Raw genomic sequence first — 27,877 nt, 5'->3', positions numbered from 1 at the left:
TGTGAATATTTTGCGGTGAGAATTTCCTTTTCGAGGTCCATCGAGCCCTCAGTAATGTCTGAACTCTGAAAATTGGGTCTGATTAGTCAATAAATGCAAAAGTCCAAAGTTCTGGTGTTGAAAGCAGTTCTTTGTTAACTAATTGAGGACTTATTTTTGGTAATATCTCATGTTCTAGGTGGATTAATTTACAGAATTAGGGAAATACATAAATACAGATTTATTTCCACAATACTAAGTAGTGTTTCCTGAGCATCAAATCATCATATTAGACTGATTTCTGAAGGATCATGTGACACTGGAGACTGGAGTAATGATGCGAAAAATCCAGCTTTGATCAAAGGAATAAATTACATTCTACTACATAATCACATAGAAAGCAGTCATTTTAAATTGTAATAATATTTAATAATATTACTGTTTTGGTCAAATAAATGCAGCCTTGGTGAGCAGAAGAGACTTTCAGAAAAATAATAAAAAATAAATTGTGCCGTTCACAGATTTTAGTCTATATATATATGCAGGCGCTGCATGTCGAAAGAGATAAAGCACATAAAACACAGCCACGTTTACATAGACGATACCAGACAAAGGAGAAGAATGAAACTCAAGGCTTGAATACATGGGGAACATAAAGGTGAACAGAAACAGGTGTGTAACAGCCAGGGAAAATAACTAGAAACTCAGGCAGGCAAAACAGGAACAGAACACTGTGAAAATTAAACAGAAAATTAAACAATAAACAGACTATATTACAATATACTGATGTTTATGTGAATTGTATCATAAAAGAGATTTACAACTTTTCTTTTGACTTTAAGTTGGATTTGTTGTGCATGTTTTGAATGAAATACACGGAGGATAAAGGACAAAAACTAAATTTCACAGTCAGTTTTGCACATATTTACCAAGAGTGTTAGTATGTGTGGTGCTCACTGCATTTGAAAAGAATATCTTGCCTGTAGTTTATGAGAATAAATTATTATCTTGTGTTTTAATCTTCGCAATGAAGACGAGATGCAGACACCTCTCAGCTTTCTTCATTTATATATTTTTTATAAATGTGTATTGTCGGTACAAGTGTCTGTTAACATTCATAAGGATGTGTGCTCTCACTGTGGTCTGAGTCTGTTTGCCATCAGATGTCATATTGAAATAGACAGTTTAAATTTCAGCAAAGCATATTGCAATTATATGTTCATCTATGGAATTTGCAAACAAAAAAAAAACACTACATTTTCTACATATAAGTGGTTTTGGATGTAATTCTTTAAAAAAATTTCCCAGCAGAGTAATGATCCCCGGTAAACAATGTTTTACAGCGTGCATAAAGCCTTTGAAAGTATGCATGGCATTTGTAAACTGAAGATGTAAGTAAACAGCTGGTCACCATGGGAGAAAAGGGGAGCTTTACTTCTCAGTTTGTAATATTTAAACATTACCTCCGTTTGAGACGCATACGGCGCTCCGTTTAGCAGTACCTGTGAGTGAATGTGACTGTGCATTCACAGTATTTGATGATCCTTTCTGTAATTATTTCATGATGGAGTCTAAATTGTCCTTGGCCGATGAAGACAGCTCCATCATTTTAAGAGACTAATTATTCCTGCCGGGATCCAGCAGCCTCCCACACGCTCCTTTATATGCAGACTGACAATAAACAGCAAACCCACGTTCAGAACCCCATGTAATCCTCAGAGAATAGACGCCTGGAGATGCTGACGTCTTATGTCTGTCAGACACAACCTTAAATCCCATAGACCTACAGCTTTTCAGATAGAAGCGAAAGATTGTGAAATGCACGGAGATAGTGAATTTTAGGGGTGCGCCGATCCGGTACTCAGTATCGCTATTGCTCCGATACTGGCAGTTTTAGCCGAATCAGGCATCGGCCAGACAAGACCATCCAAATCCGATATTGTGTGCATGTTATTGTTATACAACATAAAAGGCACAAAAACATTCTAAAGCACCATAATGTTTTCGTGTACTATATTCCAAGTTTTCTGAAGCCATTCCATACTGTCCCTTTAAATCTGTACCTCACATTAAACTATGTGTAGGAATTTCTCCCTTCTAGTGGTGAAATTGTATTTTGCATTCAAACGAATTGTGCTCTACAGCACCTCGCTTTTTCAAATGCGTGTTGCAACTACGGTAGCCGATATGTACCAAAAAGCTATGACAGGATGTCTTCTAATAGCACTTCGTCGAGTTTTCCTTCGGGTAAACAGGTTATTTCAAACCTATGTTTGATAGAATTGAACGTTTCCAAATGAAGCGACCAAAAAAAGCTTGTAATTTAGACTGTAACATTGACTTAACTACATTCAATTTTTAGCTAAGTGCTTCCCTCCGCTGCGGCTGTCAGTTATTCTCCATTCAGCATCAAACAGCGCGTCGCGCTCTGTTACGACAGTCAATGTTCCTCTTATTTTGTAGATCTGTAGATAGAGGTCTATGGTTTTGCATAAAAGGACTTTATCTTGCTGGAGTTTCACATGTTACTTTCTCCCGGGTGTCTGTTAGATCACAACACTGAGTAGAGAGTGATATAATTGTTCTTCACGCGCACAGTAACTGAAATTTAAAACTGTTAAAAGGCACAAACTATTGAATAAATAAATGAAAAAATGTATATCCCCCCTTTGTGCTTTAAACTTTTCAATGTGAAGCGCTGCGCGCCATGACTCCATGTTGCTTCAAACACATCATTCTTCGCACAGGATGGGCATAAGCGTTTCGTCCCGCTCTGAATTGGAGCCTTTCATAATACAATACTGTCCAATCTATCATATGTTGATGCTTCATTAAAAAGCTGGACTTCAAATTTGAAAAGAAATGTCTTTTAATGTTATAGTATATATATTTGTTATTTGAAAATAATGTTTAAGTCGAGCCTGATGCCTTTCACAAAAGAATAATCACAGTCTCTTCCCCACAGCGAGGCATACAGATACAGTTTATTAGGTAATTCGGCACAGTTTTTTTTTTATTATTATTTTATAATTGGATCGGTACTCTGTATCGGCCAATACTGAATCCCAGTTATCGGAATCGGGATCGTGCCACCCCTAGTGAATATCACCAAACCTGATGTCTAGTTCAACGATCTGCTATTCTGTAAAAGGTAATATTATATTATCTGGGGGAGCTCTCTGATTTAAAGTAGTCTGCAGAATTTAGCAGAAACGGTAATCATTACATATAAACATTTTAATATCTGAATTTAACTGTGCTTTGTTCTGTTTCGAACTTCCCTAACTTCTAAATGTTCTTTCCTGTGGTCTTTTAACGCCTTGGCACATTTCTTTCAGGGACTGTTGACATATCCGTCAGGTCTGGTTTACACATGCTCTAATGCAGTGTGGATCTGATGTGTGTCCCGGTCCAAAACAAGCACGCTAGAACAGAATCTCTATGTCAGGATCCGTGCTTCTCATAAAGACTCTTTTGCACCTCAGTGTTCATTACAGCAGGCGTCCGTTCTCTGGGCTGATCGTGTTGCCGTTTTCTTAGAAATGCCACAGTGAAGCCTTATTTCATTTTCAGTCTACAAACCCTGCATTTAGTCTGAGATTTCTGCAGTGTTTTTCTCCTTTCTGACATGTCAAAAGACGTTTATCTGCACTGATCTGCCATCAAGAGCACCAACTGTGCCATTTTGCAATGGCTTGTTTTCTTCCACACATTTTTGTAAACACTCACACAACAACAGCTCTGAGTTCTTTGTCGTCAGGTCTTCAGCGTTTGAAAGGCTTGAATGGAGCAGCTGCGTTTCTTCGCTTCTGCGTTCAGTTAGGAAGCAATTACTTCAATTACACAGTTGCAGCTTTTTCGGCTGATGTTTGGCTCATATTAACTTTGTTGAGTGTGATCCACTTCCGTCTTTGTCCAAATCAACTAATTAAATCATCTCAGACCCAGTTTGTGAATCTTAGTTACTTTCAAGTGGGTACAATTTTTTTTTTTTTTTTTTTAACAGATCATTTTCAGGACGCAGTCTGTTGAGGCTCATCTGTTGCTGGCTAAATTGTTATTTTTCTGTGATATGCGTGTTCATAATAAAATGGAAAATGATGACAGTACTTGACATGCTTTGTTGATGTGACATCTGATACTGATACAAGCAAAAAGCACTCGAGTGGTTCTTCTGATGCTCTTTCTTTCCTTGACTCACTGAGTTTTTCTTGCAGGTTTCCCGCAGATTCACGAGATTGTGATTCATTGCATATTGAATTGAGATATAATTACATAAATTGCAAAAACATGCATGCACAGCTTCATATGTAAAACAATTAATACTGTTTAACCCTGTAAATTCTGATATGAAATAATAGTCAGAAAGTTTTTGTAATAGAACAGTTTAATGAACCCGTTTCATATTTGATACATCATACTTTTATGGCTCATATATGATATAGGGGAATATGGAGCTCATACTCTCAGTTCACCTCAGTTTCATTCAGATACCCAAACTGTGCAAAATTATGCAATTTGGTGCAGATGCTGATATTTATATGCCCAGCAAGTAAGATACAATTCTGATGTTTGTAATGAAAATCAATGAATTATTTATAACAGTATAGCAGATAATTACAAAAATTGATATAAATATCAGTCATCACTTTATGGGCTCTATTTTAACGATCTGAAACGCAAGTATCAAGCGCGAAGCTCAAGTAACTTTGTGGGCGGGTCTTGGGCGCTGTTGCTATTTTACCGGCGGGATAAATGACTCTAGTGCCTGGCGCAAGTTTAAAAGGGGTTGGTCTGAAATGGCTTCATTATTCATAGGTGTGGTTTGGGCGTAATGGGAAATAAACCAATCAGATTGTCATCCAACATACCCTTTAAGAGCAGGTGCGCATGTTGCATGACGGATTGTTATTATTATGGCGCATTTACCAGGCGTGCTTCAGAATCGGTTCACAGCCGAGGAGATCGATGTTCTCGTCAGAGCCGTAAAAGAAAGAGAAGTGATATCGGGGATGGGACAAACCCACCCAAATTAGCTTCGGTTAAACATGTATATAATAATTTGGGTAAATGTGTAAGCTAGATTTATGCTATTTTTTCACATCTTCATGGACACAACAATGATTTCCCTCGTGTGGTAATATTTTTCCTTGTTATAATGTATGATTTGCAAAAATAAAAACTGCTGCATCTGTGTTGATGAGAGAATCAAAGTGTATGCGCGTTGTGCACCCGCTACATTATGGCCAAGCATGCGCGCTTAAAATAGCATTATGAACAACGCGCAACGCGCCACTGACTTTAGACTAGGTTTTTGTTGGTCAGTGGCGGAATTGTTTTCTGGAGCTGCTTGATTTCCATTACACGAGAGTAGATGTTAAAACTTCATGCTGATTTGTACTCGGCTTTCGCCAAGATAATCACCAACTAAGACGTAGCTTTACAGTAACCTATGCTTCTCCATCCATTCTTTCCATCTGGTGACGTGAATTTTCTGTCTGGTGTTAATACAGTGTATTGCGCGTCAGCACACACAACGGCTGCAACCACAGTGCGGTCCCCCCATAACAACCCTCTGGATTGAGCGGAGTAGGGAACATCTCTAGGGTCTTCAAGTGGGCACCTTCCGTCCTCAGTGTTTCGTCGACTAGCCCACGACACCTCAAGAGGGCTCGACAGTGACTCTGGCGTCCCAGAGTCACCCCCTCCGTCCCCCACTCAACTCAGCCCAGCAAAATAGCACTAGGGAATGTTTGCGCCAAAACACGTCTCCTTTTTGCGCCGACCCGCCCAGGGAGCGCAAGTCCATTTCCTAGTTTACTGATGTGCATCTGTGGAGGGAAAAGCCCGCTCTGCGCGGGTGCAAAATAGGAATGATACTATGGCAAGCCGTTTTAACTTTTATTCATTTCCAGGATATAATTGTTGATATCAACAATTCAATTGTTGATATCAACAATTGAATTCTTGATATCAACAATTAGATTCTTGATTTCAACAATTGAATTCTTGATATCTGTAATTGTATTTTCACTTGTGAAATGTCACCAGATAGGCTGCCATTCAAAATTAATTGTTGATATCAACAATTGATTTCTTACTAGTAGAAATATAATTTTTGATATCAATAATTACATTGTTACTAGTAAGAATGTGAATTCCTGATATCAATAATTAAATTGTCTATGGCAAGCTGTTTTAGCTTAAATTGTTCCCAGCCTTACTCGTCGTAATTGCATTTTTACTAGTAAGAATTCAATTGGAGAGCTCTCTAATTCAATTCTTACTAGTAAAAATACAATTGTAGAGCTCTCTAATTCAATTCTTACTAGTAACAATTCCAATTAGAGAGCTCTACAAATAAATTTTTACTAGTCATATGTCTCCATTGACTTCCATTCATTTTTAATTACAGAGCTCTCTAATTCAATTCTTACTAGTAAAAAAAACGAATTAAAGATATGTATAATTGCAGAGCTCTGTAATTGAATTAGAGAGCTCTGCAATTGCATTCTTACTAGTAACAACTGAATTAGAGAGCTCCGTAATTAAAAATGAATGGAAGTCAATGGAGACATATGACTAGTAACAATTTATTTGTAGAGCTCTCTAATTAGAATTGTTACTAGTAAGAATTAAATTAGAGAGCTCCGTAATTAAAAATTAATAGAAGTCAATGGAGACATATGCCTAGTAAAAAATCATTTGTAGAGCTCTCTAATTAGAATTGTTACTAGTAAGAATTGAATTAGAGAGCTCTGCAATTGTAATTTTTACTAGTAATAATTGAGTTAGAGAGCTCTCTAATTGTATTTTTACTAGCAATAATTGAATTAGAGAGCTCTCTAATTGTAATTGCTACTAGTAAGAATTGAATTGTAGAGCTCTCTAATTGAATTCCTACTAGTAAGGATTGCATTAAAGAGCTCTCTAATTGAATAAAAGAGCTCTGCAATTGGATTCTTACTAGTAATAATTGCATTAAAGAGCTCTCTAATTGTAATTGCTACTAGTAAGAATTGAATTGTAAAGCTCTCCAATTGAATTCTTACCAGTAAAAATGCAGTTACGATGAGTAAGGCTGGGTACAATTTAAGCTAAAAAGGCTTGCCATAATAGTCACTAGTTGAAATGTCTATTCTTGATATCAACAATTTAATTGCTACTAGTAATAATTTTCATTTTTGAAATCTGAAAATATATTTCTGATATCAATATTATTTCAGATATCTAAAATGTCTTTCTTACTATTATCAATCACATTCCTGATATCAGAAATTAACATTGTCACTAGTGAAAATGGAATTATTGATATCAAAAATGAACATTGTTACTAGTAGCAATTAAATTGTTGATATCAAGAATAGACATTTCAACTAGTGACAATTGAATTCTTGATATTAAAAATAAAGGTTTTTACTAGTAAGAGTTGTATTTCTGATATGTGAAATTGGAATTGCTACTAGTAAGTAATGAATTCTTGATATCAACAATTGATTTTGAATGGCAGCCTATGGTGACATTTCACTAGTGAAAATACAATTACAGATATCAAGAATTATAGTTTTTACTAGTTGAAATACAATTCTTAATATCTAGAATGAGCATTTTAACTAGTAAAAAATGTAATTGTTGATATCAAGAATTAGCATTGTTACTAGTGGAAATGTAATTTCTGATATCAAAAATTGCCCTTGTTACTAGTATAAATCTAATTCCTGATATCAATAACTATAATTTTAACTAGTGAAAATTGAATTGTTGATATTAAGAATTCATATCCTGGAAATGAATAAAAGTTAAAACGGCTTGCCATACCTGTGTCTCTTAGTAACATCATATTTAATGCTTAGTTTTATGATCACTAGCGTTGTAGTTTTATAATGCAATTCAATGATAATTGAAAACCTTCTTCAAAAGCCTGATGATCATATTTTATACTCATGATTTAAAAAAAAAACACAATGTATGTATAATCAAGTAAATCAGTTACTTCAGTCCAGTAAGTGTTTAAATACTATCAATATAAAAGATATGCTTACGTTTAAAAATCAGTAAAGATTTCACAGCAATAGGAACCACGAGCTGAAGGTCTTTTACTTGCTAAAAAAGTATAAATTATCACTCAGACAACAGAAGGAATGTAGTCGACCGTGTGCAACAGATTTTTCAGCAAAGTTTTGATCATTTTGATTATTTCATGTATCAAATATGATAAACTGGGCTTTATAGGGTTAAACCGGCCTATTAATTTGCAAGTTTTAACCAAGGGTTATTCTATTCATTGTCAAATGTAAAATCCTCTCTGTCTTTTCCATTGTGACTCATAAATCAGAAGTCAGTTGCCTTTTTTGCCAATTGACCATTCGCAAAACCCTTAGTTACTGTTGCTATGTCCAACAAGCCACGCCGCTCTCACGACACAGCATGTTCTCACGCAGTGAAAAAAACATCGCAGAGCAAAGAGGACACTGACAGACAGGACAGATCAGCTTACTTTTGATATGAAAGTATCACCTATCAAATGTGGTCATTTTTTAAAAAGAAATTTAAACAATAAATACCGTTTTGTGGCTCTTTAATGTGTCGTGACAGATCGCCTCAGTTAAAGCTGCTCGTGAACAGATCATTTCTTCCTTCTATTTCATTTATATCATCAAATAAACATGAATGAGCATAAGAAGGAATGTTGTTTTAACCGCGGAAAGACGTCTGTACACACCGATTAAATCCTCCAACGTTAATCTACTAACTCTCCTGACGGCTTTGTCGGACAGAAATGGCGGATTCGGCGTATGGCGGATTATGATTGGTCAGATCGCATGTCAGTCAAACTCTCTGTGAAGGGTCAATTGATCGAAAAAGTCTGTTTGGAATAGTAAACTAGCTGTTTCAAATTAGATTTTTATCCACCAAGTTATTTGTGTCAACATGAGATATAAGACATTTTGTACAAACGCTGACAGACCTTCAGCCGATGTTTCCCAGCAAATGAAAGCCATCCGACCCGTTGTTTGTGTGCTGTAGTTCACGCAAGACATCCCGAGAGGTTCGCCCCGTGTACTCAACACTTTCTGTCCGAGAAATCCCTTGATAGAGCCCTACCTCCATCCACCTCCATCTCTTATTTTTATCTTAACCCTGAACATTTTATTTTTGCCAGAAGGGGGAACAAATATTAGCATTGATGGTGGTTGACTGCAGCTTTTTTCTGCCTGTAGTCTCTTTCCACTCAAAGAAATCGCATAGCTTTTAATCTAATATATCCCTTGATATATCATATCTCGATAATTCCAAATGTACTTTATCATGGTATGCCCAACACCTTCAGCCATCAAACAGCACATCTTGAGTAGTTTGGTCAATCTGTATGAGCCGAGCAGCTTCTAGAACAGCGCCTGAAAGCACAAACTGGTGGCCGGCTCTCACAGACTTCACAGTCTCCAGCAGAAACCTCGGCTCTGACCTCCAGCGAGCTCCTGATGGAAATCTAACCAAGCATCACGAGCAATCTGAGTCCTCAGAGTAAACAAACAGAAGTGCTCTTCAAAGCCTGAGGTCCAGAGCGAGTGTGTCAGGCGGACACATTCACACCGATGCAGGGAGCCGTGATTAAACTCACTCCTCACAGACCACACTTCAAGCCTTAAAGACACACTCAGAGACCAAGCACTTATTATAAGAGTCATATACATGTAGCTTTGTCCTTCTGCGTTTGAATTTGAATCAGTTTGGGGGAGCTAATGCACAAAAGTAATTAATACGGGTTGTAGAGCTCATATATTCTCTGTAGCTTTAGGGGATGTTGGAGGAAGGAAAGGAGGAAGTCGGGGGGGGGGGGTTTCAGTTTGAAAAAAATCAGAAATCAGTTTGTGTTTTTTTTAATTACTGCACAGATACAGGAAGTGAAATTTAAGCCTATTGATCGTGATATTATGCTACGTCTTAATTTGCATACTTTGCATTAAATGTGTGGTATTGAACATTAACCACCACTGACTCTTTTGTTCACACATAGCTTTTAATTAATTTAATTTTTAATTTAATTTTTTTTTGCTATATGTTATTAAACATTCTTTATTTTTTATTTTATCATATAGTTACATTCATTGCCTACAGTATTTAAGGATGTTTAATTTGCTATTTTTATTAAAAAAAATATTATTTTGTTTTATTTTAACATCTTATCATAGTTGCATTCATTGCCTACAGTATTGTAGGATTTTAATTCATTAGTTTATTTAAAACCAATCTTTATTTTATTTTGTTATATTTTATCATATAGTTGCATTAATGTCCTAGAAATATACAGTAAAAATACTATAGTATTTTATTAAAAACTCTGTCTTTTATTAAGTTTTGTTTTATTTTGTTATTTTATAGTCAAAATCATTGCCTGCAGTATTGAAGCATTTCTGAATTTGTTATTTTATTAAACATTCTTCATTTTATTTTATATATTTTTCTATATAGGTAACATTCATTGCATACAGTGTGGCAGCTTTTTCTCCATCTCCAAAACAAAAACATAATAGGTAATTGTGACATGATGTTTAAAATAAATAATATCACTCTGTGAGATATAAAGTTGTATTTAATTGTGAAATGGTCACAACTGCCTTTTTATCTTTACTCTGAGTTTAATAGCCTTACATAAAAATTCATAACTGTAACAAATTGTGCCTCACACATAAATTATGAAACACGTGATAAAGAGAACACAGGGTTGTAGGTCTGTCCAGAAATCCACAGGACATAAACATCCAGAAAACTCTGTTTTATTACTTTACATGATTTGAAACTATTTGGACTAATCTTGCATATTATGTTGATTAATGACATGCACAAATTAATTAAAACAGCAATGAAAAAAGAGATGTTTTGTATTACAGTAAGAGTCACTGACGTTGGACTGCCCTACATTATAGCGTCGTGTGCCAATAAAGCCCTCCAAGTTCGGTTTCCGTGCACCGTAGTCACTCGTTCTCCATGAGCTTTCCCACAATGCACCTCTAATTGTCAATCAAGTCCCTCAAATCCCTCATTTGTGCGCTTCTCGCCCTCTTTTGTCCGTGAATGAAACACGGTATCCATCATGCCCTGCTTCCAGGGGCATTTATGAGGGGTAGAACCTAATGAAAAGATCAAATACTTTTCTCTCGCCGCTCGCACCGATCAATGCCATCTTTCGGTTTGCTCTAATAGGTTCCATGTGAGCACAAATTAATAACACGGAGGTTTAATGACACGACCGTGAGACTGGCGAATCATCTGTCTTTAGCATCGATTTGTGCCCTGGTCCACTCAAGAGTAATTCGCTCAACGGTGATGATGTCCCACAGCTTCTCGTCCTCGTCCTCATGCTATCCGCTGAGCAAAGTCACCCTTCGTTCGAATGAAATAAGAGCGTGATAATAAAAAAGACCTTTTTATGAAGCAAAAAAGGAAGTTGAGGCAGATAATGAATAATGTAGTCAAGTAAATTTTGGTCACGTCTTTTTTTCCAAGTGCATAAATTGAACTTTGCAATGTGATATCCGTTCTCACTCAACTGGCTCCATAATTAACAATTCAGCAAGAGCTTCTATATATGGCGCTCATTAATAAATTATCATACGCTGTGGAAAGGAATACTTCAGGCTAGGTTTGATTTTATTTCCTCACTGCGCCCCGGTGCAGTATATGTAATATTATCACATTGATATGAAGGTACAGCGAGCCGTAATGACTGTACGGCAGGGATCAGTAGCATCTGGCCTTCTAAAACGAAGAGTCAACGTGACTTTTTTCAGTCCATTGTAAATTCGTTTTGCATTTGGTTGATTATTATACAGCTTCGGGGTTAATGAAACATGCAACCAAGACTCTAATATTTTCTCTGTTTATAAAAACATCTCATTATGTTTATTTGTTTTTTTTAACACCAATAATAACCTCAAAATCAAGCTTTATTTTTTTTGTATATATGTATATTTTTTTTTTAGCATTTGGTTTTTTATACATTGCTGCAAAATAACATGCTTATACAGTAGAAAAAAAAAAGTTTTAATTTTATATTTATATAAATAATTAAATTAAAATATAAATAATTAAATTAAATATAGATTATAAATAAAATAAATATTTAATTTATTAAAAAATTGATTATTTAATTAATAGTCTGATTTATATATGCATTAAATAAATGTAATATTAAAACATTACATTGAAATAATATAAAATGAAAGGCTTAAACATCCACAAGTCTTTCATATCCAACTTTTAAAGCCTTTTTAAATAAAATAATGTATTGTTTTTTGAGGCAAATTGCAACATTTTGATGGGGGACATGTTTTGAACCTTTTTGTTTTAACACATTGCTTCAAAAATAACATGCTTATATAGTAAAAAAAAAGTTTTAATTTTATATTTATATAAATAATTAAATTAAAATATAAATAAAGTAAATATAATTTATAGATAAAATACATATTTAATTTATTTAAAAATTGATTATTTAATTAATAGTCTTATTTATATATTCATTAAATAATTTAATATTAAAACACTACATTTAAATAATATAAAATGAAAAGCTTCTATTTGCAGCATTCATCAGTAAGTCATACGCAGGTGATAAAAGGTGCATCTTTAATTTGAGCTGAAGTGTCACTAAAACCAACTATTTTTTATAAAAATGATTTTATTATTATTATTATTTTAGACATGACTAAAAGTAGCCATTTCTGAGTGATTTGTTTACTTTGTAATTCGTCTCTCCATCTCCACCAGTCTGACCCATGCAGATTTGTGTGATAGATGGACATTATTGATTTAACAATGCGATCGGCCAATCCCAGCGATGTGGAAGCACTGCCTCCTCTCACAAGCTATTTTGCAACACTCGTGACCTCTGTAAGGACAATTCATGTCAAGGTTGAACATATTTTGCAGCATTTTCTGCACCTACCAGATTACATTCATCAGGAATCAGATGTATTGCTGTGCTATCATCCGTGAAGTAATGCGCTACACCTCAAATATGATGTCCGAGTAAACAATATTCGGACCTGCGCCTGGCTTATCTGTTTCACTGCAGGCTTAACAGTCGAATTATCATAGAAGTACATTCAGTATCTCTCTGATCATTTTAATGGTCTTTTAACATAATTGCTCTGTGCTGCAAAAAGAAATAAATGCATAAAAAACTGTATCCAGGGATCGGTCGCTTAGTGAAGTGAATTGCTTTTTAGTTGCTTTTGGAGAAATTACAAATGTAATGCAAAACTGCCCAGCTCAGATACTGAATGACTCTTCAGAGGTCTACATTTATTATTTGTTTTGTCCTGTTTTCAAAAAAATTTTGTGAAAATCTTTACGAATCCGCCATTTCAAACCTTTTTTTTTCTTAGCTTCATTTAATTAGTACATTTCCGTATTTGTATCTGCTTAAAAAGTTTTACACTGGACTGCAATGAGATGGCATTATATCTACAAATGGCATCCGAAGCCAGCAAAAGCTTGTTTACAATATTCTGAAGCCAGCATAGAAGTCTCAATGAAACCTTAACTCTTATTTTTCCACTGTTTGTAACTTTTTTTTTGTCATTTTTATTGTGTTGTGTGATGGATGATTGAGCTGTCATCATTTAAGATGAAATCAGTTTTTTTTTTAATATTATGCCTTCATATTGTTTTTTTTTCCCCAGTGTGGATATAATGAAGTATTGAACTTGACCCTTACCAGTCAGTAAAGCGATGATTGTCATAATACCATGACACTTGCTCCGTACTTCAAAGAATGCCATTTACTATGTTTGTACCATGATATTACAGTACCAGTACAGTATTTCAGATACTTCAGATTTTGGATACTGTAGTACTACCGTGGTATTTTTTTGACACGCACCATGAAAGTACCATGGGATTCTCTGCATAAGGTCCCATAGATTGTCATTTATTATGTTACATGCATTTCAGTATAGTTCAAAGTACAACGTTCAAAGTGTAGATTTACCATCTGGTGCTATCACTCAGAGTGCTACTCTTTCCAAGGAGCCAGTTAAACATGGTACAACCACAGTAAAATTTCCAAAAAACACAGTTTTGTTATGCAGTACATTATCTTTAAAAAAGCATGATAGTAGGCTACATTTTGGCAGGTATACCAATTTATTCCATTTTGTATACTTGGAGCCATGGTGCTATGACACAAAAAAACAAGGCACTCTTTTACCATCGTTTCATGCCAAAAAAAAAATAATGTGCTACTTTTTGTTAGCTCTCAGCATGCGACTATGAGGAAAAACAAAACTGAAAACGTCGCCTGACAGAAAAAAAAAACAAAAAAAACCCCCACAAAATACACAATTTCAAACAACCAGCTGAGACAAATCAAGAGTTTAATTACTGCACACAAGCAGTTTCTTTGGCATCTTCCCATTTTCCAGGGTGATTTTGAGGGAAATGTACACATTACTGCCATGCCAGTGTTACTTATTCTAACAAACTGTCTTTCGCAGCGAGAAACACATAATGACTCTCCGTTTGTTTAGCTGCAAGGGACATTATAGAGAAACGATACGTCTCAAGACTTCAAAATATGAGCGCAAGGGAAAAACCTCAAGGGTAAAATCAATTCTCTGACACTAATTGAATCAATACATTACATGTTTTTATGCCCGTGTGACAGTCGGATATACAACTCAGTGAAGTTTAACGGGAAGTTTAATGTGTATTGAGCCGAGCCTCTTTCTAAGGTCCTGTTGAGCCTCATATTTAGCGTGAGTCCATCTGTTGGACACTTCATCTGGTTTACTGGCATGCTTGTGCATATTAATTAGATTAGTTTGAGGATAATAAATGCTAATTGTCATCTGTTGAGCTCAGACTTTGAGAATATAGCTTTTTAATTTGCATAATCTGCTTGACTGCATAACAGACATTATTTAAAGTCAACATGAAATCAAAAGTACTTTCCTAGAGAAATTACTGTGGACAATTATTGCATGTTATACCAAATAAAAAAGTGTATTTTTTTTTATTGCATATTGTTTTAGACTTTTCCAATTGACTATATATGGTCGGTAAGATTCAACATCTTGAATTTTTGTATTTTCCTCTGGATCTAGATGGGCGAGAGGGGTCATGGCATCACCGCATGTGTGTTGTAGGTCTCAGATCTGATATGTCAATGTGTTTTTTGTCCTGTGTTGTGACAGATGCCATGCTGCTGGTGGCTGACAGACTGGCGGGGCCCTTTAACATCGAGGCCGTCATGGAGCCAATAGATGTAAAGATCTCTGAAGCCATCATGACCATGCAGGACAACAGCATACAAGTTTCATCCAAGGTATGCCTACACACACACACACACACATACACACACACACACACACACACACACACACACACACACACACACACACACACACACACACACACACACACACACACACACACACACACACACACACACACACACACACACATACACATATAGGCAGGCATTTATGCAGGGACACGTGCACGCTCACACAAATATCAAGGGCAAAAGCTCCTCAAGCTGCAGCAATTCCATGTGTCTAAAGGATTTTTTAAATTAATTTATACATAAGTTCACACCTTAAGAAAAATGCTTTTCACTACTTCCATTGTGTATGGTTGCAGAAGAAAAAAAAAAAAATATATATATATATATATATATATATATATATATATATATATTTGTGTTAAACATTGATAGAACAACAGATTTTGTCTGATAATAAATCATAAAAGATTTTTTTTAATGATGTCTTGAAAACAGTATTTTTTTCCTTTATTTTGATGCATGAAATACATTTATTTTGTTCAATAAATACAGTCATTAAAATATGCTAATATAAAAACTTAATACGTAAACAGAATTATTTTAAAAAGTAAAATATTCTGAAAGTACTGAATAAGATCCCATAACAATTTAATATAGATTTACTGGTGTAACAATAAATTATATTTTATTATATGATATGATAAATATCATTTTTAAATGTGACAGTTTCATTATAAATATGGTGATTATCTTTAAGGTTGACACCCAACTTAATACATGATATTTCCCATCTGAATCTAATCATGTCAACAAACGGAAAAGTCAGCCATACTTTTTACATATTCTTCTGTAATTGAAAATATTATTCTTTAATTACCTTGAACAAAACTGAAAATCATTAACAAGACCTTTGTCTCAAAATATAATCAATAATTGTATTGATTCTCATTTGCTACTGAAATCTATAACATTTAAAAAAAAAAAACATCAAATATTAGATCACGCAGCACAGAATTACATTTGCCTGCGATTACGTCAAGGATTAATACATTATTAATATTATTTGGTCACAATTTTGATTAATATGCATGTTGCCCACATTGTAAAGCCACACCTCAGGTAAAAGCTTTCAAGACAAGCTTTCATTTTCAGGGAAATTAGCCGTGTATCCCTGATGGACTTCCATGTTGAGGGCAGTACGCAAAATAAAATGTGGCTTGATCCACAAATACCAGTGTGAAAGAAGGAAAGAAATAAGCACAGCCTGTCTTTTGAGTGCTGTGGTTTGCTGTTACATTAAAAGCTTCTGGAAAGCAGGAGTACCTGATTGAAAATGCACAGCAGCCATGAACATCAGTGTGTACATGTCAGCCAGAGACTCTGAATGATAGTGACAGATCGTCCGACATCAGAGCGCAGACAACATCCTGCCATAAGAGCCAGCCGTGGCATTAAAATGTTCCATCACTGTCAGCTCACCCAGAATTCATTGCATCTACGAGACGTTAGCATGCATGTGAATGCAAAGCATATGTTATTTCTCTCATGCCACACATTTTTTAAGTGTTTGCCTTGGATTCGATCCAGGGAATCCAGTTTAAACTCTTTATGGTCAGTATCCATGGAATTATAATGCAATTTACAAGTTATGCAAGTTATTTTTTGGTTTATTCGGCAAGTGTTAATATGCATGGCAATTTAGGCACTTAGATATAGGAAACTTTATGAATGGGATTTTGTAGAGGTATTATCGATTTGACTGCACGTACTCTATCATATGAGAACAAACCTTGAACTGAATTGAGCTGAATATAAACACTATTGTATTTTGAAGAGCTAAATTGAATCAACACTGATCAAGAACTAAATTGAATCAACATTAAACTAAATTGAGCCACATATATAGTGACAGTATTGTCTTTTGTTGCTGCTTTACAGCTGATATTGGATTTGTTTCATAATTGATGAATTTTGCAACATTAACACATTGTGAAGCTGCTTTGAAACAACATTTATAGTATAAAGGGCTATATGAATATATGTGAAATTGACTTGTGGTGGCACCAGTGATATGATGAATCAAAATTAATTTTGAATAAATATTTATTGATAATATGAATAGGAATAACTAACTGTTAATGCTGATGTCCACTGTAGCGCCTCTTGTGGCAACATTGAGAATGTGACGTATTTATGTAATTCATTGCATTATGAATTGTGGTTGTGTGCATTTTAAAATGCAACCATGCATACAAATTGGTAGGCATTCATATACTTGTATAGAGTGTGTTTCACGCTTTAGATCCTGTTATATCAGGATATACTGTTTACAAAATGTGGCTCAAATTAAATTACAACTTTTATGCAGATGCTTTTATCCAAAGCGACTTACACTGCATTCAACATTAACACTATCATTTGTTCATGCATTCCCTGGGAATTGAACCCATGCAATAAACAATTTGATGCAAAATACGTCAACTCCTTCAAGAACGCTCCACGACACCATACACACCCTCTCATCGCACTTCATTCTTCACTTTCAGCTGTTTTTATACCCTAACCACACGGGTTGATGCCTTCCCACTTGGTAATTATAGGTATTTCAAGGATGCGGTCATCCCAAACCAGCTGGAATGGGCCGATCTGCCCGCGGGATCTCGGATGTGTTCAACAGTCGCTTCAAACCGTACAGCCCAGAAGAGAGACCCACCACGGCAGCCGGCACCAGCCTGGACAGACTGGTGAGTGGGTGGCAGGAGGGCAGAGCGGGGCATTGTGGGCAGGCGTGGGTGGGCAGTGATGACCTTTGCAGTTCAGACCCAGAAAAATCCTGTGGGAAAAGCTTTGCAAAAATGTGAAACATATAATTTATTGGTCACACTTTAATTTGGGGAACACATATTCACTATTAACTCTGATTTTTGCCTCAATTAACTCCTAATTATTGCTTATTAATAGTTTGTAAGGTAGTTGTTAAGTTTATGTATTGGGTAGGATTAAGGGTCGTAGAACAAGGTCATGCAGAATTAGATATTAATATGTGCTTTATTTATTTATTTATTTATTTATTTATTTATTTATTTATTTATTTATTTATTTATTTATTTAGAAAAGGGACAGTGTACATCATTCTTAAATGTAAATGTACCCAAATTAGCCCGAAGGCTAATATAAGTATATAAGCTAATATAATATAATAAATACTTTATAAGTAATGAAAAAACAGCCAATATTCTAGTAATGTGCAAGCCAATAAGCAACTTGTTAATAGTAAGAATTTGACCCTAAACAAAAGTGTTACAAGTTTCTTAAAGGTGAAGTATGTAGTTTCTGCGACACTAGTGGAACCTAGCTGAATTACAAAAATAAAGCATATTTTCAAACAACCTTTCAAACGCTCCTTTTGCGTGTCGCGCCTCCCCCAACTCAAACATGACCAATAAAGTTCTTAAGGTGCTTGTGAAGGCATGTCTCAACAGGTAAAAGTAAGCTAACTTCAATAAGATGAATACTTTTAGCTGTGTTGCTGTGTGTCATGAGTAAGCAACTGAGCAGACAATCTTGCTTATAGTATATTAGGGCTAAATAAACATTATAAACTGGTACATGTCTTTCTGAACAGGTGCATGGTGATGCTGTATGGTATGAAGTATACACTGTAGCATTTCACCACAATTTCCACTTTGACGTGTTTATAACCTGTTTAAACTTTTAAGTTCTAAATTCAGCAAATTGAGATTTGTACTTCTGTAACCAAAGCTGAATGTCTTTTCTCATGTAACACATCAGTCATGTTCCCACAGCATCTAAACACCCTCTGGCTCCACCTACTACAATAGCCACGCCCCAAACTCTCACGATAGGTTGAGCTGGAAAGTGATTGACAGATCCGAGCGGACCACTCTCAGTGTTTTAGATGGTGATCAATGTTCACACTTGTGGGGGAGATAAACCCATGAATAGTATAATGAATAATGGCATAGTAATAGTCAATAAACAATAAACTTGGTTTAGAGATTGTATTTTACAATAGCAAATCTTACAAACTTCACCTTTAAGGGTTAAATCACATAGAAATGAAGTCAGGTTTAGTAAAGTTGGATAAAGTTTTTCTTTGTTGTCTCACCCCGTACCCCGATGAAGTGTCTAAATGTACTTGAGTTACTCTACTGGAATGAAGTCTTCTGACTCATAATACTTAACAAGAATTGATGAAAATATGAATTGGACTTAAAAGTAGAACAAGATTGCATTTGTGCATAATCTTATTTTAGCCTCCGGCTTACTGTGAGAATTCATTTAAAATGACTTTCTATCCAATATGGGCAAGAGCTTTTTACTCCAGTCGGTTGTGCATTGGATGAGTTTAAAGTTAACCCTCAAATATATAATGGAGAGACGTGGCAGTTAAATAAATGTTGAGTTAGAGAGAAGCGTTTGCGTTTGCTTCGTTTTTTTTCCAGAGACCGAGGGAATGGGATGGAATATCCCAGCAATGCCATTCATCAAATGTAATCGTGCATATTGCTTTTCTGTCTAATGCATATTTATCATTTGTTTTCCCGTGGTATTCTTTCTCTCTTTCTCATCTCCACTTTCAATGAAATACCTTTTTTCCTCTGTTTTTTTGCTTCCGCATCCCAGAGGATTGTCTGGAGGACGATGCAACACAGCGTAAGCCGTCCAACCCTCCTCTCACTTTACCTCCGTCATTTGTCTTGTGGCTTCCAGCCTTCTCTCCATCTTTCCCCCTCTCCTTCATCTGCTGGTGTACTTTCTGACTAGTAATGCACTGTATATCCGTCCTGGCAAAATTCCTGGCAAAATTTAAATTGTTTACATGGATTATAATGGATCATCCTCTCATTTAAGGGTAGCCACTCTTTTTCTTGCAAGTAATGCACAGAGACCCATATATACCCAAGTATTCAGCCATTTAGCTAACCTTTTTTCCAAGCAAGCAACTGATAGGATATTTACTACAGGAACAATTCTTATGGACCAACCTGTGCTTAAGCGCTACTTATTTATACCACACACACAACTACTGTTTTCTATGTGAATATATTTTAAAATATAATTTATTCCTGTGATCAAAGCTGAATTTTCAGCATCATTACTCCAGTCTTCAGTGTCACATGATCCTTCAGAAATCACTATAATATGATGATTTGCTGCTGAAGAAACATTTCTGATGTTCAATATTGAAAACAGTTGTACTGCTTTATATTTTTGTTGGAACCAGGATACCTTTTTTAAGGATTCTTTGATGAATAGAAAGCTCAAAAGAACAGCATTTATGTTAAACAAATCTTTTGTAACATTACACATTTCTCCACTATCACTTTAGATTAATTAAATGCATTCTCAATGAATAAAAGCATTAATTTATTTCCAAAAAAGACGATAAGAAAAAAAAAAAGTTACTGATCCCAAACTTTTAAACTGTAGTACTCCCTCTGACCATATTGGAAGTAACAAAATAAAAATCAACAGTTATATTTACAGGAATTGTTTACCAAATATACAAATTCTGTCATCATTTACTCACCCTCATACTAGTTTTATGATGCGTTTGTGTTTATATGAATGCGTTATTTATTTGACGTGACTTGGATTTAGACTTCAGGCATTACAGAACATTATTAAAGACCAGATAACTTTAAATGAACGCTCTGCTAACGTTACTGGAAGAACGTAAGTTAATATATTGGCAGAATGTTCTGAGAACGTCCCCTGTCAGCTGGGCAGAAAGCCATGACAGACTCAACTTTTTTGAGGCTGTACACAATTTGCATGTGGCCCTTCATTGCACAATGACTGCAGAGCATTACACCATTTGCATTTTGTACAGCTGACCATCACTTCAAATTACCCTAGAGTTTTTGAGAAATGTGTTTTGCATTCACTTCAATTCAGTTTAATTCAAAGTGCAACTGTAGTCATAAAATTGATTGTGACACCTTTAAACGTCAAATGAATGAACATCCTCATCTCATGTTTCGCCTCTGTCCCATTCTGATGTTTATGAAGAGCAATGTTGCCCAAATGAAACCAATTCTGATTATTTTCCGACTGTATCAGAGATGCATTTAGTTCTCAGCTATAAAGGCCAGAAGCCACAGGCCCATTCCAGCTCTTTTCAGCTTTGGCTAATAGACACAAACCCCAGAGATTTGCCCAGGTTTGATGGCTACCCATACAACACTTGCTAACTCGCTTATCGCCCATTTGCTTGTTTTTCGTGTTTTAATGAGCCAGTTTGTGTTGGAAACATCGCAACAACTACAGAAATCAGCAGTACGGTTGACAAAAGAGAGCAAATGAGCGAGTGTGCTTGTGGTCTGATATCAGCAGGTAAACACGCGTCGGCCATCGGACTGAAATGTAAAGATGCATTGTCTGAGCCCTAGCCAAAATGCAGTATTGCAGCTACATTGATTCTTCCTGTGCGCGTCTGGCAACCATACTCGTGGGTCTCTCTTCAACACCCAATTTATTTTCATCACTGTGTACATGACTTGAGTCGTAAAAGAGCCACCGCTGCTAACCTCGGGGAACAAAAGCGTATTGGAGGCTGTTGCACAAGGTTTAAGCGAGAGCAGGGTGGATGTCCTTCATAAAATAATGATCTCTATCAAAATAGTGATTTTTTCACAAGTCCTTTTCACAAGGACATGTTCACAAGTCCCTAAAAGTCAAGTCTCAAGTCTTTGTTCTATTTTTAGCAATAGTTTTGTGATAAGGCGATATCATATCTCAACAAACCGATCTATGGTAATGAGTTGGACAAAATTTATATGAAAGTGTCCGTTCAGGCCATATGCAAGCTAACTTGGTAAAGTTGGATATTATATGCATCTGGTAGCAAATACTTGGTGAAAAAAACAAAACATTTAAAGGAATAAATAATTGCTTTTGAAATTAAATGACACAAAGATTATCACAAGGTAAGACTTGGCTATAGTGTTACTGTTTGTTGTTCATTTATATAATATGCACGCCTTCAAATGTGTCACGCGCGTAGGATATATAATAACGCTGGGTTGGTGTGTTTGCTGCTGCACATATTGATTAGGAATGAATGAATTAAGAAACAATAGTAAAATGGTGTGTTTAATGCTGTCATGTGGGGTACTGAAGAGAACGTAATCGGGAATGCCATACCAAAATGAGTCTCTGTCTTCAATTCCAAGTCAAGTCGCATGCCATTTTTTTGCGAATCAAGTGCGACTTGAGTTTCCATCTCTGTTAAGAAGTTTTAGCAGTTTTGTTTTGTTTATGGTCATTGTTCATGATTGGTTACTAAAGCAACTGTTATGATACATGTCAAGTGGTCACTGAAATTAAAAAAGTAAATAAAAAAGAATGGAAGCTTGTCTCCGTCACGGTATATATATAAAAAAAAGGTAATTGCAACATTATATCTCACAATTCTAACTTATTTGTTTATGAATAACAATTGTGAAAAAAAGCTGGTAACACTTTAACATGTTGTCATGTTATAGTAACAGTGTTTGGCATGTTACTTAAAAAAAAGTAATTAGTCATAGTTACTAGTTACTTCTCACAAATAGTAACTGAGTTAGTAACTGAGTTACATCCTTATAAAAGTAACTAATTACCAGAGAAAGTAACTATTGTGTTACATTTTTTTTTAAAAAATTCAAAAAGGCCTATGTCAAATACTTGGATGCCCCCAGTATTAAATATGTTAAATGAATGAAATGGACACTTAATAGAATAAATTATTATTATAAAACATTGAACACTAATCTACACTATTGTAATGTTGCTGTGGGACAATGTGAGAGACACCTATTAAATTCAATATAGTATCCTAAATATTATCATTACTATAGTAGAACAATAAAACATAATAGATGGTTTATACTTAATATCACAAAGACCACAACTGGCCAACAAATAAGTTTAAAAATAAACTATGCTACTTAAGAAATGTACCAAAAATTAATAAATGCTAATAAAAAATATACATACTCTTTGTAGTGCATATTAAAATGCTAAAACTGTTACACAACTTCACAACTAGTAGACATACTGTAGCCTAAGTATTTTCTTCCTCACAAAAGTAAACCGTTTAACGAGAAGTGCTCTGTCAATATAATACTGAACAATTTACCAAAAAAAATATACTAATAATAAAATATAATATTTTGGGGGTTTATTTTTATAACCTACAGAGAATGTCATAATCAGAGGTTATTTAAGCCAAATTCTAGGCATGTTTGCCGCACGTGTTTAAAACCAGTCAAACTGAGATGTTTTATGGGAATGTTCCCTACAGGTTATTTTCGGCTTTTACTTTATAACCTAAAGAGAACGTTCCCTGTTATTTTTAGGTTTTATTTTTATAATCTTCTCAGAACGTTCCCTGCAGGTTATTTTTTAGATTTTATTTGTATAACCATGTAAATGAATTAAAACGTTGCAGATGATACCAATAGGCTAGAGATTATTCTAATGCTGAAATGTGTCATTTATTTATAAACTATATAATGCTTGGACACCCTCGGTCTCTCTTGCGCATTGCTGAGCGCACTCGCGGCGTTCACTTCGCTTTTGTCCACTCCGGCGCCTCATAAACACACACAAACACACCAGAGAAAAAACTTTGCAGGTCCTATGGCGGAGAGAGAGAGCATACTCGGATGAAAACCGCTTCAGTGAGTTCAATTATAGTAACGCCACATTATTTTGTCAGTAACGGTAACTGCGTTGTAATGGGGAAACAGTAATTTGTTTGTTTACTCGTTACTGAAAAAGATAACGCCGTTAGTAACGCAGTTTATTTATAACGCCGTTATTCCCATCACTGTATAGTAATAACAGTAAATTATGCATAATTACAAGTAACTAACCCTAAACCAAACCCTAAACCTAATCGTATCTCTATAGTAATGTAAGTATATGTACATTAATATTACTCCATACTTATTTAAGTACAAAATTTAGTGTAACCAAAAATCTTTATTCTCAGATGTTTTAGAACTATCTTTCTCGTTGCCATTATAGTCATCATCCTTTGATATGAGTTGTGAAATGTAAAATTGCAATTGTAAATTCTAAAGTCAGAGTTTATACCTCACAATTCTGAGAAAAAAGTCAGAATTGAAAGATGTAAACTCACAAATTACTAAAGAAAAAAGTCAGAATTGTGAGATAAAGTCGTCCCATTTATCATTTTTTTTTTTTATTCTTTGGTGAAAACAAGCTTCCATAAAAAAAGGTCAGCATTGAAATCTTTTAAGCATAAAATGATGCCTAAATGAGCCACTCTCTTGATTTTGGAGCTTTAAATGTCTGAAATGATTTGGATCAGAGACCTGCTGGAATCTTCCTGTCTGTGAATAGGGAAGCACTTTTGCAACTAAAAGCAGCAAGTATCATAAGTATGATTAAGGAAATGAATTTACATAGGTTTTATAGCTCATTGAAGTTTTAATGGAAGCACTTAGCCTTGAGACTTATAGACGTCCTCTTGGGAGCAGAGCGAACGAGAACAAGCCATTTAAAGTAACGAGGCTCTTTATGCTGTAAGACACCAAACAGAGTCTGGAAGTTGAGCTTGTGGTGTGTTAAAGTACTTGAAGATACTTGTAGATAACTTCAGCTGTCATACTCTTTAAGCAGTGATAGATTTATGGGTTCACATGACGGATATCAGGGTTTCCATCCACAAATTTGTATGCAATTGTATCAAAAATTCTGGAATGGAAACATCAGGAAGTGAATAAAATATCCAAAATGTATATAAAACTTATGAAATGCATGTCATGCCATGTCGTTACTGTCATGTGTCCTACAGTGTCAGTTGCGTCGCTTCACCACTATTCACAAATCCTCTCCCATGGCCTCATGGGATAGTAAAGCATCCATTGTACACACACTTCATTCTCACCGGAAGTAGTTGGTCATCTGAGTACTCTTCGTTGAATAGTATGAATTTGGACATACTACTCGGCACACATACTGTTTTCTTTTTGTTTTATTTTTTGCCTACTATATATAGTATGGATGTCTAACTTTTTTTCTGTTACAAAAATTAAATTAGAACCTGTTACTAAATCCTGAAATTAGACATATCTAATCCCTCAATAGTTTATCCTAGATTGGAATGATATTAAATGAAGTAAAGGAGACTTTTTGCCATCGAAAGTTAGAGGTCTCAGTACTAACTCAAACATTTCTCATCAAATTCATCCAAGACCGAATTATCTGGGCATTGATATGCTTGTTAATATTGTAGCTCTAAACTTTTACTCTAGGTGGCTCTTTTGTTTCTCTTAAAAGAGGAAGTTAAGAAGAAATTCTTAAAATGAATAATCTCTCATATAAAACAAAACTGAGAACTCTGTTAATTCTCCTGAGCTATGAAAGAGCAACCTTTGATCCTTCAATACAATCTTCTTCTTGGATATGTCTTTAAAGTGCATGTTCAGTTCACTATCAGTCACTCACGTTCGACATAAGATCGACATGACGACGTAATTGGGAGCCCTTCAGGGAGCCCTATCATCAGTGTGTTGGTTTCAGTGGGCATTTACCCTGAGTGTGTATACATTACACCGCAGCTATCCCTGGGGGCCTCAGCACGGAAAGAGTTTTAATATTTTCCCTTTTTCATTTTCTAACTGAAAGAGCAACACAAGCGTGACCCTGCGTCCTTTTCATGATGTCATTCCGCTTGTCCGTTTCTGGATGCGGCCGTTCCCTGGCGCCAGCAGACGGCCACAATAGCTGCCTCTCGTATTTGGGCATTCAGCACGCTGAGGCAGCCTTTGTGAATAGTTCATGTTCCCATTGCGGGAATATGATTATGGCAGTGATAAGATCGAGACTCGCTTACCTCAAGGAAGGTGCAGTCCCCTCGCCTATGCCCCGTTCTGGTGCTTATTCTGTACCTCAGATTAGGCCTACTTCGGTGCTTAGCCTGAAGGACGCGTACTTTCATGTCTCGATTCTCTTTCATGTCTCGAACACTGTTTCTTCACTTTGTGTTCGAGTGGCGGGCATATCAGTACAAAGTCTTACCCTTCGGGCTGGCCCTGTCGCCCCGTGTCTTCACGAAAGTCGCAGAGAGTCGCACATTGCTCCCATGTGCGAGCGTGGTGTTCGACTACCTCGACGACTGGCTTATCCTGGTCCGGTCGAGAGAGCAGTTGTCTGAACACATGCAAATGGTGCTCAGTCACTTCAGCCACCTAAGGCTTCGGGTCAACTGGGAAAAGAGCAAACTCACCCCCAGCAGAGGATCTCTTTTCTCGGAATGGAGTTGGACTCGATCAACATGACAGCACGCCGGTGGTCAGGATGGTCTACACTCCCGCTGCATGTCACAACTCGCCCGCCATCTCCTCCTTTGGAGTCAGAAGCATCTGAGGTCGCTTCGTGCCATTTATATTCCGGTCTTGCTCAACCGTGCAGCTGACGAGCTCTCACGGCAGCGGGTGCTACCGGGAGAATGGCGACTCCACCCCCAGGTGGTCCAGCTGATTTGGAGGCGCTTCGGGACCGCACATGTAGATCTGTTTGCCGCCCCGAACACGTGGCACTGCACAGCTGTTTTACTCCCTGACCGAGAGCACCCTCGGCTCGGACGTACTGGCACACAGCTGGCCCCCGGGCATACGCAAGTATGCGTTTCCTCCAGTGAGCCTTCTTGCCAGACCTTGTGCAAAGTCAGGGAGAACGAGGAGCAGGTCTTGCTCATTGCGCCGTATTGGCCCAACCGGACCTGGTTCCCAGAACTTCTGTTCCTCGCAACAGCCCCTACCTGGCCCATTCCTCTGAAAGAGGACCTGCTCTCTCAGAAACGGGGCACCCTTTGGCACCCCCGTTCAGACCTCTGGAAACTCCATGTCTGATTCTATGTGGTTCTGGGTGACCTTCCCCAAGCGGTAGTTGACACTGTCACTTCCGCTAGAGCCCCCTCTACGAGGCATCTCTATGCGTTGAAGTGGAACCTGTTCATTGAGTGGTGTTTTTCTCACGAGGGGAACCCCCGAACTTGGCCGATCAGAGCTGTGCTTTCGTTCCTGCAAGATGGGTTAGAGCGAAGGCTGTCTCCCTCCACCCTTAAAGTGTATGTTGCCGCTATTGCCGCACATCACGATGCAGGGGGCAAGGAGACTAAATCCGGCACGCTTTCCCAGTGTTGTCCAAAGAGTCCCACTGTGTGGGGTATAAGGGAACAGCAGTTTGAACTCCCTCTACGCAGGCCTTCCTCACCAGCCATATGGGGGTCTGAGAGTCTTGCGTAGGGTGCTGGATGTGGCTGCAACTATGGCGTTCTTCCATAGGGATCTCAATTACGTCGTCACGTCGACATTACGACAAACGTGAGCAACTGATAGGGATAGTTAACTGATAGTCTCAGTTAATAATGTAACCCTCGTTCCCTGAAGGAGGGAACGGGAGATGTGACGTCCCGTCGCCACCGTTTCTGACCATCGATGTAATGGCCGTCACAATCTCGGCTCCTCAGCGAAAAACAATGTGCTTGTGCGCCCACTTCCTGTTTATACCCGCGCTGCGGGGTTGGGCGCTTGACGCGATTCACGCACGCCAACGTCCATTGCC

General features: G+C 36.6%; 1 protein-coding gene across 2 annotated transcripts in view; it reads left to right on the top strand.

The window, feature by feature from the left end:
• Nucleotides 1-27,877, top strand: part of gpc6a (glypican 6a) — a 227,648-nt gene that overhangs the window by 160,020 nt on the left and 39,751 nt on the right. The window contains exons 5-7 of one of the 2 annotated variants that reach the window (XM_077205398.1): nt 15,180-15,310; nt 17,872-18,015; nt 19,919-19,948. In XM_077205398.1, coding sequence (XP_077061513.1) covers nt 15,180-15,310; nt 17,872-18,015; nt 19,919-19,948 — 305 coding nt within the window. The remainder of the gene's footprint in view (nt 1-15,179; nt 15,311-17,871; nt 18,016-19,918; nt 19,949-27,877) is intronic. The other variant, XM_077205399.1, reaches the window with a different exon arrangement.

This window comes from Siphateles boraxobius, unplaced genomic scaffold (genome assembly GCF_051911475.1).
Source record: "Siphateles boraxobius isolate OS27281-9 unplaced genomic scaffold, OSU_SipBor_1 53, whole genome shotgun sequence".
NCBI classification, from domain to species: Eukaryota; Metazoa; Chordata; class Actinopteri; order Cypriniformes; family Leuciscidae; genus Siphateles; species Siphateles boraxobius.
The sequence above is the reverse complement of the archived record's forward strand: the minus strand, read 5'-3'. Positions and strand labels throughout refer to the sequence as shown.